Source organism: Mya arenaria, chromosome 5 (assembly GCF_026914265.1).
Source record: "Mya arenaria isolate MELC-2E11 chromosome 5, ASM2691426v1".
Taxonomy (NCBI): Eukaryota; Metazoa; Mollusca; class Bivalvia; order Myida; family Myidae; genus Mya; species Mya arenaria.
In genome coordinates, this window is record NC_069126.1 from 24,317,304 (window position 1) to 24,336,680 (window position 19,377).

At 34.6% G+C, this 19,377-nt stretch overlaps 2 protein-coding genes across 2 annotated transcripts; one reads left to right on the forward strand and one right to left on the reverse strand.

Moving 5' to 3' along the window:
* Window positions 1-21: 21 nt before the first annotated feature.
* Window positions 22-19,056, forward strand: LOC128234953 (uncharacterized). The gene is made up of 9 exons (XM_052949602.1): window positions 22-65; window positions 12,377-12,422; window positions 12,880-12,962; window positions 13,837-13,926; window positions 14,776-14,893; window positions 16,151-16,219; window positions 16,550-16,690; window positions 16,896-17,232; window positions 17,671-19,056. The coding sequence occupies exons 3-9, from the start codon at window positions 12,886-12,888 to the stop codon at window positions 17,733-17,735; spliced, it is 897 nt and encodes a 298-aa protein (XP_052805562.1). The 5' UTR covers window positions 22-65; window positions 12,377-12,422; window positions 12,880-12,885; the 3' UTR covers window positions 17,736-19,056.
* On the reverse strand, window positions 10,601-11,488 carry LOC128235570 (uncharacterized). Its single transcript, XM_052950383.1, has one exon. The coding sequence runs from the start codon at window positions 11,486-11,488 to the stop codon at window positions 10,601-10,603; it is 888 nt and encodes a 295-aa protein (XP_052806343.1).
* Window positions 19,057-19,377: the final 321 nt, after the last annotated feature.

Here is a 19,377-nt window from a genome sequence, read left to right on the forward strand (position 1 = left end):
TTAAATAGCATGTTGAGTCTTATCCATTAAAGTCTATTTACTTTCGAGCACCATAATAAGAACAGGTACAGTAATAAGAAATCGGATACACAAACTTTCGGATATCGTGATTATGAAATTGGTACGGTGACTTACGCAGTAGGTCTTGTTAAAGCTGCTTGTGAAATTTTATACACTAGATAATTAATAACACCTTGGAAATTTTAGAAGAGTTTTAACAGTTTTATAATATCTTGATATTTACAAAAATGCTGATTAGTAGGATGCCAATTAACAAAGAATGCTGATTCAAAAGTGGTCTTTAGTACTGTATTGGTAACCTAGCAACGATCTCGGCCAAAGTGTGAAGTGAATCGATAAATTGTTTATTGCACTATGTTCTTTTTGTGACAGATTTATATGGTATTTTAGCATGGTTAATAGAATTTTGAAGTTTTTAAAATAAGTTTTCAGGCCAATTTCATATGATTGAGGTTTTTTATAGCTAAAAAATCTGCAGGATGGCCTTAGACGGGTCTCAAAAGCAGTATATTTTACCTTCCAATGATAGAGTTCACATTTCTGATTTAGACTTTTGTCAATAAAGCGTAGCCATTTTGAAACCGTATAGCAGGTGCTGTTATCTTCTGTTTAATATGCTTAGCGCTGGGATATGTCATTCTAGGCTAGGAAAAAAAACAAATGCGATATGGACTCGTTGAGTTGCCAAATAAAAAATCATCAAAGACTCTGAAGCGGCTGTTAATATGGACTATTAACATCACCAGGGGTTTAAATAAGACCCAAAATCAGGAATTTTTTAAAATTCCATGTTTGATTTTCATAGAATTTGTAGGTAAAGAAGCGCATTTGATGCACAACTCAAAATGTTTGTTTTCATGTTTATTGTTTATATTCAACCATAACAAGAGTCTAGTATAGGGGCGCATGGGGATGCGAGTGGGAGGGGTCCACCCCTGTCACAGGGGGGGGGGGTATGTGGGGTTTTCTTATTGAATGTTTTGTTTTCATACTCAATTTGAACCATTTTCCATGATTTTCAGACTTGTACAAAATGTTGTTGCTTTTTCACAAATTTTAGAAGGGTGTGTTTAAATATCAAAATTAAAATTTGTCTTTTTGTCTGTGGTAATATGACTGTACTTGTCTGGATTCTTCTTTAGTATCATGATTATACACTTTTACTCTCAACAATTATGCAAAGCAAAACAAAAAATGTCGGTTCATTCCCCGTCAAGGCAAACTGTGAGAATCTAAACAATTATAGTTTAACACGAATGAAAATAGCTCTCTAGATAATTATATGAGCAAATAATGCTTACAACGCTTACAACGCTTACTTGCAATATAAAAACCTGACAATTGCAAAGTACATGTACAGGAGACAATATTTAACTGTATCTACAAACCTAAATTGTAATGCAAGAATGTCTATAAAACAATTATAATGTAATGGCACTTACCCTGGTATCAGGTGTTAATAATACTTAGTATTAATGCACATTCATTCCCCAACAGCTTTTCGGCTGCATAACTGCAGACGTGGCAGTTCCGTCCGTCCACCCAGAGAATGTTACACGTCTGTCTTGGTCAAAAACCTGTTCCCAACTAACTAGAGAATTACACACCCAAAACATGTACAAATTATGATGACAGAAAAATGGTCAGAGCAGTGAAAATTGGTCAAGTGTTACCGTATCGTGTCGATACAATACTACCTAATGATTGATTTTAAATCAATGTTTAAACTAGTACAAGCAAATTGTATTAAATAATAATACCATAATATAAATGTAAAATGAGATTTGTGACAATGGATATATTTTAAAATAACTTGCCACATGTGCTCCACATATCAAGAAGACGTGTCGCGTGCAAGATCCGTGTCCCTACCTCTTACGTCAAGGTCACACTTAGTGTTTGTTCACAATGGAGTGCTGCATATATGGACAAAGAGTATAGGTTGTCGTGTCCAAGCTGTAATTAACTTTCTCTTGTATGGACAGATTTAAAAATAACTTGCCACATGTTTTCCACATACCAAGACGAAAATGTCAAATATGGGTGTTTTTTTCTATGTTCAGAGGCAATTCAAAATAACTTGCCATATGTTTTTGACATGTAAAGGCAAGATCAAATTTTCATGTACTAACCTTGTTCATAGGCCAGTGTCACATTTGGGGGCATTCGTCACATACTGTGACAGCTCTTGTTTTATGATATATTTTTTAACGAGTTTAGGCAGATAATGGGGGATTCCACCGTTTTGAGGTATTGCATGTATGATCAATCCTTGCGATGTAAATATCTATCACAATACATGATGACAGACATTTCATACTGATCTCCGAATGGGATGAAGATCAATAATTTCTGAAATGATATTTCCAAAACTTAACATAATTTATTAGGATATTGAATGAATCAGCTCAGGTAAAAAGACTCCTAAAAAGTAATTTTTAATTTGGATTTTTCTGAAGATTGGGAAAAAGATTACATTTCTTGCTTTGAGAATGGGTCCAATAGTCAGACTCAGACCTGTGGTTATTTGAGTAAAGGCCTGGACACCTATCCAAAATCCAGTATAATTATGTTGACTTAATTAATTGTTAGTCAGTCTTTAAAATATGCCGAGTCAATTATCTATGTAAAGTTGAGCTTTCAGATGGAAATGTTTTTCAAAAGGTTTGAGATTTGAGCTGATAATCTGTACAAGTAATAAATTATAGCGAAATAAACCTGTGAGACTGATATAAGTCTGAATCGAAAAAAAAATCTGTTCTGTTTCTGTGATCAGAGTAAAGTCATTTGAGTTAACTTTAATCAATGTCAGGTTCTGCATTATGTTTGGTAAATTTAATCATCAATGCTCAATTTGAAGAAAGTCGCAAACAAAATAAAATTCTGCAGTTACTACTTTTAAATTATAGGCATCAGAAAACTGGATTCTAAAAAAAAATGTTTAAAAATTAAATTTAATAACAGATGACTCATTTATTATAAGCATCTGATTGTTAACTAAACAGATTTACTGTATGAAAATCTAACATCATTACCCCTACTATTGCATATTTGCAATAATTGTGCTATTTTTAGCTCATCTATTCAAAGAATAAGGAGACCTATCCTAGTCACCCAAGCGTCGTTACCGCTTTTGTTAAGTTTGCGTACCACCTCAAATATTTTTAAGTCCATTGACGTATGGCTTTGAAACTTTGCACACTTGTTCACCATCATGCCCCCTGAACTGTACACAAGAGGAGGTAACTTGATCAAGCATTTTGACAATATTATGCCCCTTTTTCTAAATTAATGTAAATATCTCAGCACATCAATGATCATGTATTGCATTGACACCTAATCTAACAGTGATCCATGATGTTTTGCCAAAACTTTTCAATCCATACACTGATAAGCGGAGGAATAGTCAAGCGCGCTGTCTCTGTGATAGTTCTTGTCCTTTCAGTGTCTATAAGTCCTAAACTAGTTGTTAGAGGAATACTGGATTCTGACATTTATTTTTGTAAAGCTAATGGAATGAAGATGATTATGTAATAAAAGTGCTCATCTGAAAAGTCTTTTCATGTCGGATTAAAATGTCACACAGTATTTACAAAAGGGGTGTCAATTGGTATGTGACGGAATTTTATAAATCTGCAGTTAATTGCTCAATTATTGGACAAGACCTAATGCATCGAGGTTGATTAAGTTTTTTAACTTATCAGATACTACTGTGAACTTTTAAAAAAATATTTTATCATGAATAAATTGTTGTTGTTTTTTCAAAAAAGACACTTTCATGTGGTCTTAAATTTCTGGACTTCATTTCATTCAATAAAAGAAAAACAAATTTTGGGCCTGGGGTACTAGGTACGAAAACGTTTTGAAATACTAAATATCAATCATTTGTTAAGATAATTATGCTCACTTCCCACTTAGGACACTCAGGTTCGATTCTTGGTCTGAAAGCATAACTTAAGATTGGTAAATTATCAAAGGTGGAAAAATGATCACTGATGAGTGCTGCAGTGCACAGCAGGGACCTTTGTGTATCTCTCATATGTAAATGTAGAGGAATTGTTGCCATCTTTGGCTGATTCTTTACTATGACGTAATGAGAAAATCCACTTGTTTCATTATGGACCAATCAAGTCAAATTCAAATTGAAATGATGTTCTTATTTCATTGACCAGTAGATGACCCATATTGATATTAGGGATCATTGTGTCAAGGGTCCAGGTCAGTGACCCTGATAGCAAAAGGCTGTTTGATAACTTGACAATGCCTGTACCCACGGCCCTCAAACTTTGCATTTAGATTGGGGGAAACCAGTATTTGATAGTGTTGTGCCGATGATCAATTATAATTGATCAGAAAGGCCTATGTCGGAGAGAGTCACTAGTGAAATTTGAACAATCGACTATCGAAACAAGAGGCATAACCGCTACCAATCAAAATATGTCATGAAAATATGTTTTGAGTCTGGTTTTTGGTAGTTAAAGTTGAAATGCTACAGTATAACTGTTAAGTTATCTGGTCATTTTCTAATCAGTCAGTTACTATGTACAGTACCTTTATCATAACAAATTGTCCTTGTAATTGAAACCTTAATGGATTGGTTCTAAACTTCTCATATTTGTGGTTTAAAAGTGAATTTTAGCTCACCTTAGCTGTAGGCTTAGGGTGAGCTTTTAGGATTGATGATTGTCCGTCGTCTGTCGTCCATACACACTTAGTTTGTTAATACTCTTGGGGTCACATTGTGCCTGAATTGTCAAGAAACTTGGTCAGGACGTTTGTCCCAGTAATTACTCGAATGAGTACGAAAATGGGTCATCTGGGGTCAAAAACTAGGTCACAGCGCCCCAATATGGAAAAACCTTGTTAACACTCTAGAAGTAACATTTTCAGCCCAAATGTTGTGTAAAGTTGTCAGAAAGTTGTTTATTGATTTCTAGCTCAAGTTTGAATACGGTTAACTGGAGTCAAAAACTAGGTCACAGAGCCCAGATGTGGAAAAACCTTGTTAACACTCTAGAAGTACCATTTTCTTGGAAATTTGTCAGAAAGGTTGTTTGATGTTTTCTAGCTCAAGTTTGAATATGGGTTATCTGGTGTCAAAAACTAGGTCACAGAGCCCAAATATGGAAATACTTTGTTAACACTCTTGAGGTAACATTTTCAGCCCAAATATCCTGGAAATTTGTCAGAAAGGTTGTTAAGATGATTTCCAGCTCAAGTTCGAATATGGGTCATCTGGGTCAAAAACTAGGTCACAGAGCCTAAATATTGAAATACCTTGTTAACACTCTCTAAGTAACATTTTCAGCCCAAATATCCTGGAAATTTGTCAGAAAGTTTGTTTGATGATTTCTAGCACAAGTTCGAATATGGGTTATCTGGGATCAAAAACTAGGCCACAGAGCCCAAATATAATAATACCTTGTTAACACTTTCGATGTAACATTTTCAGCCCAAATATCCTGTAAATTTGTCAGAAAGGTTATTTTGATGATTTCTAACTCAAGTTCGAATATGGGTCATCTGGGGTCAAAAACTCAGGTCACAGACCCAAATACGGAAATACCTTGTTAACACTCGAGGTAACATTTTTAGCCCAAATATCCTGGAAATTCGTCAGAAATGTTGTTTCAATGATTTCTAACTCAAATTCATATATGGGTCATCTGGGGTCAAAAACTAGGTCACAGAGCCCAAATAAGGAAAAACCAAGTCAACACTCTCAAGGTACCATTTTCAGCCAAAATATCCTGGAAATTTGTCAGAAAGGTTGTTTTGATAATTTCTAGCTCAAGTTTGAATATGGGTCATCTTGAGTCAAAAACTAGGTCACAGAGCCTAAATAAGGAAAAACCTTATTAATTCTCTTGAGGTATCATTTTCAGCCCAAATATGGAAAAACATTGTTAACACTCTCAAGACAACATTTTCAGCCCAAATATCCTGTCAATTTGTCAGAAAAGTTGTTTCCATGATTTCTAATCAAGTTTGAATATGGTTAATCTGGGGTCAAAAACTAAGTCACGGAGCCCAAATATAGAAATACCTTGTTAAACACTAAGAGGTTACATTTTCATACATCAGAGAAGCCAAATCCCTGTTATTGCCCTTTAATTTTAACAAGTCTATAGCACAAAGTTTTACTGAGGTGAGCGATATAGGGCCATCTTGGCCCTCTTGTTTAAACATGAAATTTATCTTTCTTTGTGTCTATTTTACACAAGTGACATGTATACAGTATGAAATAAAATTATATAAGTTAAACCACAGAGCTAGTGGTCACATGTTATGTAATAGTAACTTGTAAACACTAAAGGATAGTTGTGTTCTGGATAAATAATGTAATCTAGCAAAGAAATGTACACACAATATTGTTAGGGAACATTGGTGCTTAAAACTGGTGCATGTACTGTATCTTTATGCCTTAAATATGACAGGGCTTTTTCTGCCCATTTTGGGAAAAAGACCTTAGACATTTTGGGAAATTGTGTTGTGAAAATGCCAAAATTTGTAAATTTTACAGTTAAAAAACAACAACGTCTAGTCTCCTGCGATTAGGAAATGATTTAATATTTGTTTATTTACCCTTTAAAAGACCCAAAAAATATCAATCCTTGGGGTGTAATATCTATTGCAATATATCATGACAGTAAATAGTTTATACTGATCTCTGAATGTGATGAAAATTATTGATTTCCAAGTTCAATTATCAAACAAACTTTACATCACATAATTTATAAGGATGTTGAAAATGAACCAGTACAGGTAAAAAGACTTCCTAAAAAAAAAAAAAAAAAATTATTTGGATTTTTTTCTGAAGATTGGGAAAAATATAATATTTTGCTTTGGGAATGGGTCATGATCAAATCGATAAATAATTGATCATATATATAGGTTTCATAAACTGATTATCGATAGTATTTTTCTGTCTGATTCCAAACACTAATATAACATAACATAACATATCTTTATTCAGCATTAAACGGCATATGCACATTTATAGCCACATAATAAAGTACAATATGGAACAATGAAGACACAGATTATTTACAGAGAGGTCAAACATTCAAGAAAGTAGGTGTCATGTTACAAAAAGACATAGTAACAATTTACATATTTCAATACGTTAAGATTTACATTCAGATAAATGATCAATAATGAAGTGTTATTGCTGTAGCATTTGTTCTAAGGCAAAATGCAAATAGATAAACTTCGCTAAGTTGTTAATACAGTGAACAGATGTTGATGACAAAAGATTGTCAAATTTATTAAGATTAGGCCACGAGTTATAATAAGGTTTGAGATATTGTTGTCGGAGGAGTTTGTATTTAGGACATACGAGTAAGAAATGATACTCACTTTCTACGACATTCATGTTACAGTGTAAGCATTTACGTTCCGATCTTATAATGTTTATATACCTTCCAGTTTCAATGGCTAGGTCGTGTGACGAAAGTCTAAATTTTGTAATAGCTATTCTATATTTATTTTCATTAACGCAGTTTAGATATTTTTCAAACTGAAAGTCATGCTTAAACCTTGCGTATGATGATAGTCTACTTGAGTTGTTAATGTTTGCATACCAAGTTTGCTTATATATATCGACGATGCGTTGTTTAATTAATTCAAAGCTGATATCAGCAGTGTATTGATTTTGCCAGATGTTTGTCATTCCTATTTGGTTTAATATTACTTTAATTTGATTAGCCCAATTTTTGCCTCCATATATGTTATTGTTATCAGCGTCAGTCTTGAGAAATGTATATGCATTTACCAATAACGCATTATTTGATTTTAATATTTTAATCCAATATTTTATCATTATTAATCGCCTAGCTATTATCATAGGGAAGCGCCCAAGTTCACCGTATAATCCGTCTAAATTGGTCGACTTTTTTACGTTTAAAATTTTTCGGAGAAATTTACAATGGATTATTTCTATATTTTTAGATTCGTGATTTCCCCATACCTCTGCACTATAGTTAATAATTGGTGAAACAAGACTGTCAAATAGTTTGCATTTATCAATTGAATGTAACTCGATTTGGTTGAAAACGATAAATAAGTTATGGAGTGCGTATGAAGCGTGCTGTGCTAGTCGCTTTTGTGTTCGAAACCAATTACCATTTTTAAAGAAGTGGATGCCCAAATATTTGAAGGATTTTACAACGTCTAGTATAGTATTACAGAGTAAGAATTCAAAGTTTGTGTGACGTCCATTTTCAAATATCATAACTTTTGTTTTGGTGGTATTTATTTTTAGTCCCCAGTCATTGCAATATCGTTCCAGGTCATTTAACATAGACTGCAATGCTTCTGGTGTTTGAGCGAATAACACCGCATCATCTGCAAAGAGTAACAGAAATATCTTGATTTCATTTGCTGTAAAAATACCAGCTATATCAGCGTTAATATTATTTATAATGTCGTTCACGAAAAATAAAAACATTAGACTGGAACTTGGATCCCCTTGTTTAACACCGATATTTGATTCAAAATACCGTGATGTGTTCGAATTATACCATACACAAGATTTGACAACGCTATACATAGCTTGAAGCGCCTTTACCATTTTTAAACTCACATTTTCGTTAAGTAGTTTTTGCCATAGATGTAATCTATCTATTTTAAAACATTTTTCATAATCTAAAAACGCACAATACAATTTCTTTTTCGAGCTAAGTGTTTTAGAAATAATGGACTGTAAAATGAAAATACAATCAACTGTAGACTTTTCCTTTTGGAAACCAAACTGATTCGTTATAATTTTTTCATGTTCTTTTGACCATTTTGTGAGCCTATTTAATAGTACCTGTGAATATATTTTTCCTATAATATTTATCAGAGTGATTCCTCTGTAGTTTTTGGGATCCTCTATGTCCCCCCCTTTGAAGATTGGTACAATTATACCCAGTCCCCATGAGTTTGGATATTCGCCGTTATTAAATAGAGTACACAGTTTGAGTAGAAATCCAGATGTTTGATCGAAAGAATGTTTAAAAATTTCTGCGATTAAGTTATCATTGCCCGAACTTTTATTATTATTTTGTGAAAAAACGGCGTGTTTAAGTTCATCGTAGTTTATATCTATGTCCAATTCGTCGTCATAATTAATAATCGGAATATGGGTATCATTGTCAGCATTAGTATATGATTCAGTACCAAATAAGGTCTCAAAATGAGAGTATAAGTCGTCAACACTCAGATTTTCGGCATTACTATTATTGCTTTTATATTGCTGTTTGATCTTTTTCCAGAATTGTCTTGGTTGTTTTGTTGCTAAGTTACGTAGTGTATTCTTTTCTCTAGTTTTAAATTTATTCTTTTCTCTTCGCTTAACTCGGTTATAATTAGCTTTAGTGTTTACAAAATGTTGTCTATTTTCGTTTGTTTTATTTTTTAAAAACACATTTCTTGCAATCGTATATAGTTTTCTAGCGCTGTAACATTCCTCGTTAAACCATTTTTTCTTTTTTGCATGATTTGTTATGTTCTTATCAAAATTACGGCGAGTTTTACCGAAAATATTCAATGCATTTTCTTGCAAGAGATCAGTAAACTGTATAACAATATTATCTAAATTTTCGTCTGGAGTGTAGTTTTCAATACGCTCTGTAAGAGTTTGCATAGATTCGACATTTTCTCTATTTAAAAGAAGATCGTGGAAAGCATTTATCTTAGACTCATCCCATTTAATAAATCGTTCCGTATTTTTTACATTAGTCGCGGGCTGCTGGTAAATATAACGTTGTAAATGTATTTTAATTCCATTATGATCCGAGAATTCATTCGGTTCTAATACCTTAAAGTCACTTATGTATTCAAAATCATGTTTATCTAATAACAAATAATCCACTGTGCTCGAGCCATTTAGTGAATGAAATGTAAAGTCGCCGTTATCATTGTATAACCGGCCATTACCAATAAGAAGCGAGGTAGATTTACAAAGCTCGATCAAGCGTTGCCCGTGCGAATCGATCACTTGATCCCTATTGACACGTGGTTTAATATCAACAATATTTGACATATAGCTGTCATCGTAATCAATGTATCTGTCAAAATCTAATACATCGGATAAATCCGCTGTCCTTGAGTTCATATCACCTGAAATAAATATTTTGCCAAGAGATTTAAAACTTTCAATATCAGATTCAATAATATCGAAAAAATCTATATCATTTTGGTTTAAAACAGTGGAACCTTGCGGTAAAATATATGTATTACAGAAGTATACATCATGATCAAACTTAAACAATGAACTGCATAATTTAACCCATATTATACCGCACTGATGTTTCTTCACAATGCTTATTTTACTCCTTAAACAGTCTTTATAGTAAATTGAAATACCACCGCTATATCGACCTTTCCTTGTATTAAATGATTTATTACCATATAAATGTTCACTTTGGTATCCTTTAATGTTTAAATTAATCTTGTTGTTATTGGATAACCAAGTTTCAGATAGAAAAATTACATCGTAGTTAAATAATATATTAAGAAAGTCTGGGTCTGCTAATTTTCTTGAAAGTCCATTAATATTCCATGACAGGATCTTTAAATCACTCTCCTGACATCCCTAGTTCTGGCCCTGTGCGTTGTAACGTGGAGGATCGCATACTTTCCCGTTGACGTATGTCTTGAAGAGGTTGCCGTTTACGTAAAGTTTATTTCCAGCAAGCCTTGTGGTTTTCCCGTTTGATTCTTCAGCTTTGATGATATCAAATAACGCTTTCCTGGCATCCCTGGTCTGTTGCGGTCTCTGAACACCGACCCCCTGCCTGGCCTCTTTCAGTTGTTTTTTTACGCCTTCGTCGTACGATTTTTGTCGTATCTTTTCTCTGTCGGTGTAATAGTGAAACTTACCGACGATCGGTCGGGGCTTTGGTGCTTTATTTGAACCTAATCTATGTATGCGGTCAAATAACAAGTCTTTTGTTTCAATGCCGAGTTTAGAGGCTATAAAATCCTTTACAAGAGTGTCACAGTTTTCCTCGGGACCATGTTCCTGTATTCCGTAGAAAATCAAATTATCCCGCATTGATCTTGATTCCAAGTCTAAGAGCTTGTCGTTCATTTGATCTTTTTGGATTTCAAATTCGTGCGATTGATTTTTTAAGTCACCACATGTTTGTTGCAATTTTCTAATTTCAATTTTTGCCTCGTTCACTTCAGTTTTCTGTCTTTCAAACTCATTACTAATAAAGCTGCATGACGTTTCTACTTCCGTAACCTTTGACTCTAGATTGTTGATTTTAATATCCATGTCCGATATTTTGAGATTGATGGTATTAACTGTCTTTTCAATATTTGGAAGTGACGTTTTTATGGATTTAATATCTTCCATGATCTGTAAAGCACAACTTGGCGGAGTTGACGGCGCCGGGGGTGCTGGCTGAAACATCCCTGGTGACTGCTGCATACCATAGGTGAACGGTTGTTGGAAGTTTCCAATAGGAGAGGTCATGTTTAAATTCATATTTGACGTATAAAGTTCAGGTGTAAATGTACTATTGTTTACCTGAGCTGGTATATAACGCGGTACACTCGATGCGCTCGTGCATGAAAGATGATCAAAATGTCTGCTTTCTTCACACAATGGGGAGGTGGCTTTCCGTTTTGCTTTTCGTTGTTTTTTGCTACCTTGTTTAGAATTTTGATTTGAATTTTCGCCCGACATGAAGATAATGCATTCGTAAACATGTTACTCCAAAAGTTTCCACAATTAAACACAGATAATTCCCTTGTTTTTTAAGTTATTTCGAGCACGGTAAAATCCATGTCTTCACAGTTCAGTCACGTGATTTCATAATATATGACCCCTATGGATTTTGAGGTCATAGAGTCAAAGGCCAAGATCACAATTGTATATGAATATAGGTGAACAAAGTTAAATGTAACTCCTATTTACTTGTTCTGTGCTCTTTCAAGGATACAAATTTATCTGCAAATATCAGTCATCATTTGAACATCATTAAAAACTCTACCTACTATCCCCACACTTTTGAATGGTCATGATCCTTAATAAGACTGCCTCAAAGGCAATAAATGTCTGACAAATAAGCTGTCATTCCAGTGAATGCATATATATTTCATTCAGTTGTGCATTTTTTCCTGATGACATTGCTCAAGATTGAATTATTGCGCATTTAAGGCCATACTACCCTGAAGTTTGAGAAACTACAACAATAATACATGTAATCTTTTATTACAAATCAGTGTGTATGCTTAATTTCAAGGGTAAAAAACACAACATTTGGTCATACATTTATATTATTGCTTGCCACTGTAGCTTATTATATTTACTTGAAACTTCAGTAATTTTTCAGAGGAATATTTGTTTGTGTATTTTCAGGGTAACCAAGATCAGAGTTACAAGGGAGACCGTTGAGGTTGGCATTGTAAGTTGAATTTGGTAGTATGATATGGTATAGCTTAAGAATTCAATGATATGGAATTAATTAATGAACGAAGTGTTTAATTATGCTTTTATTATATCAATTTGGCATTGACAAAAGTACTACCAGTCTGCATGCCAACAAAATTGAGTGATATAGTAAATTAAAATAGTTCTAATAGTTCTTTTCTCGGCATTAAATGTTTCTCTACATGACTTGGCGCATGTTGGTGTTTTTTGTTAAAAGCTGAGCTAAGAGTGGCTAAATTGAATTGTTGTGGTTATGCATGTTAGGAATAAAATGGACATTTAAGCAGACCACAAAAACAGCAGCTTTACATTGTAACAGAATTGTTTGGTTGTATATTGCAGTCTCAGAACAAATGACTTTACTTTGTAAGATCCGGTGGAACTGATTTTTTTAGTTAACTTTTTCATATTCATGTTTGTCCTTTTTTCAGCCCGAGATGAGGTTCACATTGGAGGAAGAACTGAACCCCACTTGCCTGTTTACATTTATTTGCCGGGAGAGAGACTTTATACAGTACGTAATTCTTTTAGTGATTCTTCAACAATTATCTTCTTTTTCTATATGTTGCAGTGAACATACTTTTTGGTGGGTATGTTAAAAGGAAAAAAGTAGTGAAGCCCAAAATATTGCACCCACTTTCAATTATGCCAACATGTGATGTCTCTGAAGAAAACTACAGAACACACAGATCTGTTTTGCTCATAAAATCTAAGAAAGCAGACAGAAATAGTGTACTTGTGCTTGGCATCAAATGGTTAAAACAAGATTCAGTATGTAATCTAAAAAAATTTATCAAACCAATTATGCAATTCACTAGTGCAAGGCTTGTGGGCTCGTGCTAATTTTACCACAGGTATAGTGGATGTGTTAGAGATTGATACCATTTGAGTGTTCTGTAAAAAGGGAGACTTTTATTGGTCAAAAGAGATCATTCTCTTGAGATGCATGAATGATATAACAAGTCCTTCTAACACAGTCTGCTAACTGTGAAAAATATATCATTTTGTTGTTGTTGATCACACGCAATAGTGACTTGACTCAATGTACGATAAATAATTTAGTTTTGTGGATTATCATGTTGACAAAAAGTGTTAACTGACAAACCTTGTAAATAATGATTTAAACTGGACCAACATACCTTGTACCAGATTTTGGCAATTTGTCATCCAAAACATGATAAGATCTGAAGATAATTTATAAGAACAACATACTAGTACTGTCCATGTAGTTATAATAAAAAGTAACATGTATCTTTCCAAACTGTGTTATGCCATAATACATCTGTACATTTAACAAATCCAACATTCTGCTGTAGAAAGACGTATTATATAAAGTACCTGTAAATAGATCTCTCACAAAAGATATTTACTGTTCTCTTTTATTGCAGATTGTGCAACAACTACAGGTTGAATGTTGTAGATTCAGAAGACCTTTTTGAGCAGATCTTGGATAGTTTACAGGATGTGAAGCAGTCAGGGTGAGAAATTAGCTGCATTGTAAAATACCTGTCTATTTATTCTTGCTAGTGAAGACACTTTTAGATGATAGGTGCAACTTCAAACTTGGTTTAGTCAGTGGTTGATAACCATTGGACTCAAATTGAATATTGAGCACAAACTGATATATGAGGTTTTGAAATAAGGTGATAATTGGCTGATTTAAATGATGTGGAGTTGGAGTGATTATGCATGTAAAATTAACCTTGGCCTGAACTTAAAGTCAAATCCATTCAAGCCATCAAAATGAAACTTAATACACATGTTGCAGAGGTAATATGTTTGTAAAAGTAATAGAATTATGCTCCTGCTTTTACTCCCTGATTAACAAAGTGTATATTGGAATCACTCAGTGGACATCTGTCGATTTTTAACAAAACAATAACCTCTGAGGGGTGGTCTTATTTTAAAGAATCAGTTGACATTCCTGTGTGGAGGTGGAATTTAGGGCCATGTTTCACTCCTGTGATAGCTTATTTCCCATAAGTTACAAGACAACCAGCTTTTGCATTTTACATGCAAATGAGTTTATTACTGAAATATTTGCAACATTTTAACCCTTTACTTGCACAAATTGTGAGTACATGATATTAACCTTGATGTAAGACCTGCTATTCTTCATAAAATGAAATTTTTCTGGCACAAATATATAAAATCAAACAAATTGCCTGAAATTAATGTTTACCGTAATGAGATTTATACATGGTGAAGATATTTCGGACCTTAAAATTCAGTAGTTTTTTGAAATATGGGTCAGAAAAGTTGAGGTTAAATGCCTCCTTATTTGTATTGTGTTAGAATATTATTTAACTGTTTTAAATGTATTTCAGGCTTAGGGTTCGTCCCCTATTATTTGAAACAATGAAGACGGTGGCCCACCTGAAACTACCAAACCTAGAGATAAGATGGAGACCGGCATGTAAGACCAGAGTGGCACAACACAACAAGGTACATGTCCAGTCTAACTGGGCTTTTTTGTCAATGATAACTCATAAGTACATGCCAACTACTGAGAATGATTGATTTCAACTTTTATCTTTTTATAACAATTTTTAGCTCTACTGGCCAAAGGCCAGAAGAGCGTATGCGATGGTTATGTGTACGTTGTATGTGCCTCCGTGCGTCTGTAATCAATTTCTTGTTAACGTGATGCAGTCTTCAGTTTGGATTGTATCTCAATGAAACTTTTGCAGTATTTAGATATTTATTAGAGCTTGGTTCAGCTATATCCGCCCATGCTTGCCTAGATTAAGGGCCTTGAAAATGCTCATTTTGGTCAACTTATTTTTAGCCATGCAGGTCTGCATGAGAGAATTCTACTTTTAGCCCAGCTTACATGTACATGTAAATTAAAGTCTAGGATTAAGGGAGACAATTTGCTTTTTGGTACTGCAGTTGATTTTGTGAATTACTCTGCCTTGTTCTTGTTGAAAGCCCAAAGACCATTTTTTTAGCTCTAAGTGTCTGTAGTTTGCACATTCATCTTAACAAAATTGGTTGTGAAGTTATGCACCTGGGGTCATTACTGGCCCAGGGTTCTCAGGTTTGGTCAACTTAAATTGGTAAAGTTTTGAAAATCTGTTTGTGTTTGTACATCCATCTCAGCACAATTGCTTGTGAATGTTTGTTTAAATTGATCAATGTTGTCCTAGGATGCCCTTGACTTTGACCTTTTGACCAACCTTTTTTTTTTTAAATTTAAAACTACAGAAATATTTACCATGAGTACAGTTTTGAAAGCATATTTTTTTATAGATGACTTTTACTTGGCACATATTAAAATAGTTCATGCAACTAATCTGATTACAATACTTTCTGGGCTCAGATGTTGAACGTGCAACATTTTCAGGTAACCCAAACACAAAATGTGAACTATATATCTGTTGCCCTTTACCCATACATACATGCTCTGGATAAAAAATGACCACAAGAGCCATGCCAGTAGAGCAAAGGCCCTTTTGGGCCTCTTGTTAAGATATAATAATGTTGATAAGGTCATATCATTCTGGCCGAGTTATTTTTCCAAGGTCAGCTGTCATGATATCATCTCACATAATAACATTGTATAGTGTTGATTTCGTTCCACCACTTTTAAATTCATTTTCATTCTTGTTTCAATTTTCGGTAAGCTTATAAAATTTTCAGTCATTTTTTTGACACAAGTTTTATCATTTTATAAAATCCTGCTGTTGTTTGTACCATCAGATGCGGCAGGAGGAGAAAGAAGCGGACAGAAAGAGACTGGAGCGCAAATGCAAAAATCAGAGAGAGGAAGTGAGTAAATTGTGCATCATGTTTAAACAGATTCATCTTTAGCTCGACTAGAATAACAAATATAATGAGAGCTATTATACTTGCATTCCTTTCCACGAAGTGTTAAGCGTCGGCCACACACCCAGGTTAAGGTTAGACATGGAAGCCCCTGAGATCATTATCTCAACTGAGTTCCTCAGAAGACTCTAAAAACTTTATCTTGATCTATGTACTTTGGCCAAAGGATAGGCCAGCACTGCTCGTTTAGTCAAAAATTACTGATTGTTAAAGTAATATCATAAAATTATTATAATTGTTATGCGGTTGTAAAACTATATATATTTTTTTCAGCTTGAAACGATGGAAGCTATGAGAGTGGAGATGGATCGCATGAGAGCTGAGATTGCAGAATTGAGGGAGGAAGTCAGGTCTCTTAAAGAAGGGGCCAATACTTGTACGGCCCCTTCAACTGAAATGGCAGAACAGAGCAGGGTAAGATAATTTTACAACTTTTAATAATATTTATAAATTACTGTATAGATAATCTGTTTGGTCGTTTCAGGTTACATAGAATAGAAAAAATGTCTGTCCAAAAGATTTAATAATCACCTTTCAGACATCATTTGAAGAATATAACTGCCTAAGTTAAAACCTATTTTGTTAACAGCCACATTATTCTTACCTTTTCTTATTTCAGATCCCAAGGCCAAAGGGACCTGCATCTGCCAGTGCGCACAGGAGCCTTTTTGCAGCTGTGCGCAGGAGACCTGGCTTCGCTGCGGGCAGTGCTTCTACAACGTCAACTGCGTGCAGGACATCAACAACAACTGCATCAACAACTGCACGCAGTACTTCTGCCCGCAGCACGGCAGCAACTGTGGGCAGCTCTACACGGAAGACAACATCTGCCCGCAGCTCTGCTGCCACTGCCCCCAGCATGTCATCAGCTGGTGGGCAGACTTCTGCCCCCAGCACATCATCAGCTGGTGGGCAGACGGTCGAGGGTGGGGCAGCTCGAGGTCGTGGAAAAGTCTGTAAGTACATACCTTATGATAAGAAACGAGTAGAGGTGTTGTGTATGGTCAGAGTGTCTGATATTAAAACTGTTTAATTCTTCAAAGGAATGTTTTTGCTGGTACATTTAATGTGTGGATCAATATTCTCAAAACAACAACAGTAAGAATGGAAATTAATGACAGCACTTTTCATTCCCTGGTTTATTCAAAATGTTGCATCATATTAAATTCAACTTAAAATCTTATCCAGCCCCTTGATATAATCCGTTATTATGTGGGGTCCCTGCCTGACAACCTTATAATTCTATGTGAAATGAAACAAAACATGAACGCTGGAAATAAGATGGAGGAGCTTTGGCATCCACTTGCAGTAGTAATTGTTTTTTATTACAAATTTTTATCTCTCTATTACATGTGTTCAACTTTTTCTTAATTTTTGTTATTATATATTTTCAGCAACAAAACGTAAGCGTGTTGATGACGATGGGGGGCAGGCAAAGAAAAAACCGGCTTGGAAATGAGAATAAAAATGCCTGCCCCTCCCCCACCCCTCGACCGGACTCCCTCTTCTGCATCTCAGCCAAACAACATCTCTCTCTGATCCAAAGTATTTAACGACTATGATCCAAATCGCTCCGCACCTCTTCTTCACCTTGTACAAAATCCCTGCTCAGCATCGCTACATACATGGCTGCAGTTTACCTATAATACGAAGGCTGCAGTGCTCTACAATGGCTAGAGCTGTGTTTGTGTCATGCCGGTCTCCATGGGCCACCGTCAACAACGTCCTGATTGTGAATGTTGTCTGAAAAAAACACTTGAAAGGACATTCCCACGAACAAGAACTGACGATTTGTTTTAAGTTGTTTGTGTTCATTTTTTATTGGTTAAATACAGGTTTGCCTTTTGAAAGATGCCATTTTTTCAACAGTGTTCTTTAAAAAAAAAAAGAGAATGTTCATAGCCTCTTTCATGTTTTAAAGGTATGATGTTCATATTACTAGACTTATTTCACACCTGTTAAAATCAGATAAATTTCTGAAAAGTCCTCAAACTAGTTGGTGTAGTTATCCAAGCTTTTTGACTTGACTGCATATATCTACAAATGCATTATTTTACTTTGTTTAATTGCCTAAAGCAGATCTTGACTGAAGCTCCAAAGTATTAGCTGTATATGATTTTGAACAGTTTCATACATGACCTTGGCTTCACTCATTTTTTTTATGTTGTCTGAGCATTGGACAACTATGATCTATTTGAATCTTTTATTGATATTTATCAATTTGTACATTGCTGTCTGTTCAATTCTGACCTTAGTCCCTGTCCTGCGATCCATCTTGATATTGAAAACAGGGGCCCCTGTACTCCACTTAATCCCCCTCCTAGCCTACGCCTGGCAATTTTCAATCCCACCATTATCCCGTCCAACAAATGCCTTTCCCCAAATCCTTTCCTGACCCCTGACCTGTCCACTGTCAAACCAACCTTCTACTCTACACTTTCTTAAGGGCCGGCCCAAGTCATACCATCTTCTCTAACAGACATAGATGTACAAATAGATTGAATGTGTATATGAAATTATATAAGCATTCACAAAGTCTTGTTATTAATTTTACTACAAAAAGTAAGCTTTACCATATAACAAATTAAAGAAACTACAAATTAAGGCAGCATGGTCAGAACTGTTCCTTTTTAGTTCATGATAACCTGAACTGTATGCTTCCATTGACTGGCATAGTTTCAGTATTTTGTATTATGTACTTTAAATAAACTTGCCAATTAAAGCAGAGGATAACCTCTACTGAAACATTCGGAGCAGAACATTCATAACATTAACTGAAATACCACAGGATATCAAAAAAAGATAAATGTATGAAACCTGTTATTGTTTACAAAGGTATATAGTAGAAAGGCAAGCCTATTAACCATTTACGAGAGCATTATACACAATATAAGATGTTCGTTGGGAATGAACGTTTCAATACGATACTGTATTATTACTGATTGCATTCAGTGAAGTTGTTTTGGGGGAATGTTGCAATCGTTCGTTTGATTTGTTATTTTCTGCTTTTGTGCAGTTTTATTTATTTTTTCGGTATGCTGACGACTTGCAGTTAGTGGTGTTAAAGGTGATGATGATGAGGATGATGATGATGATTGGAG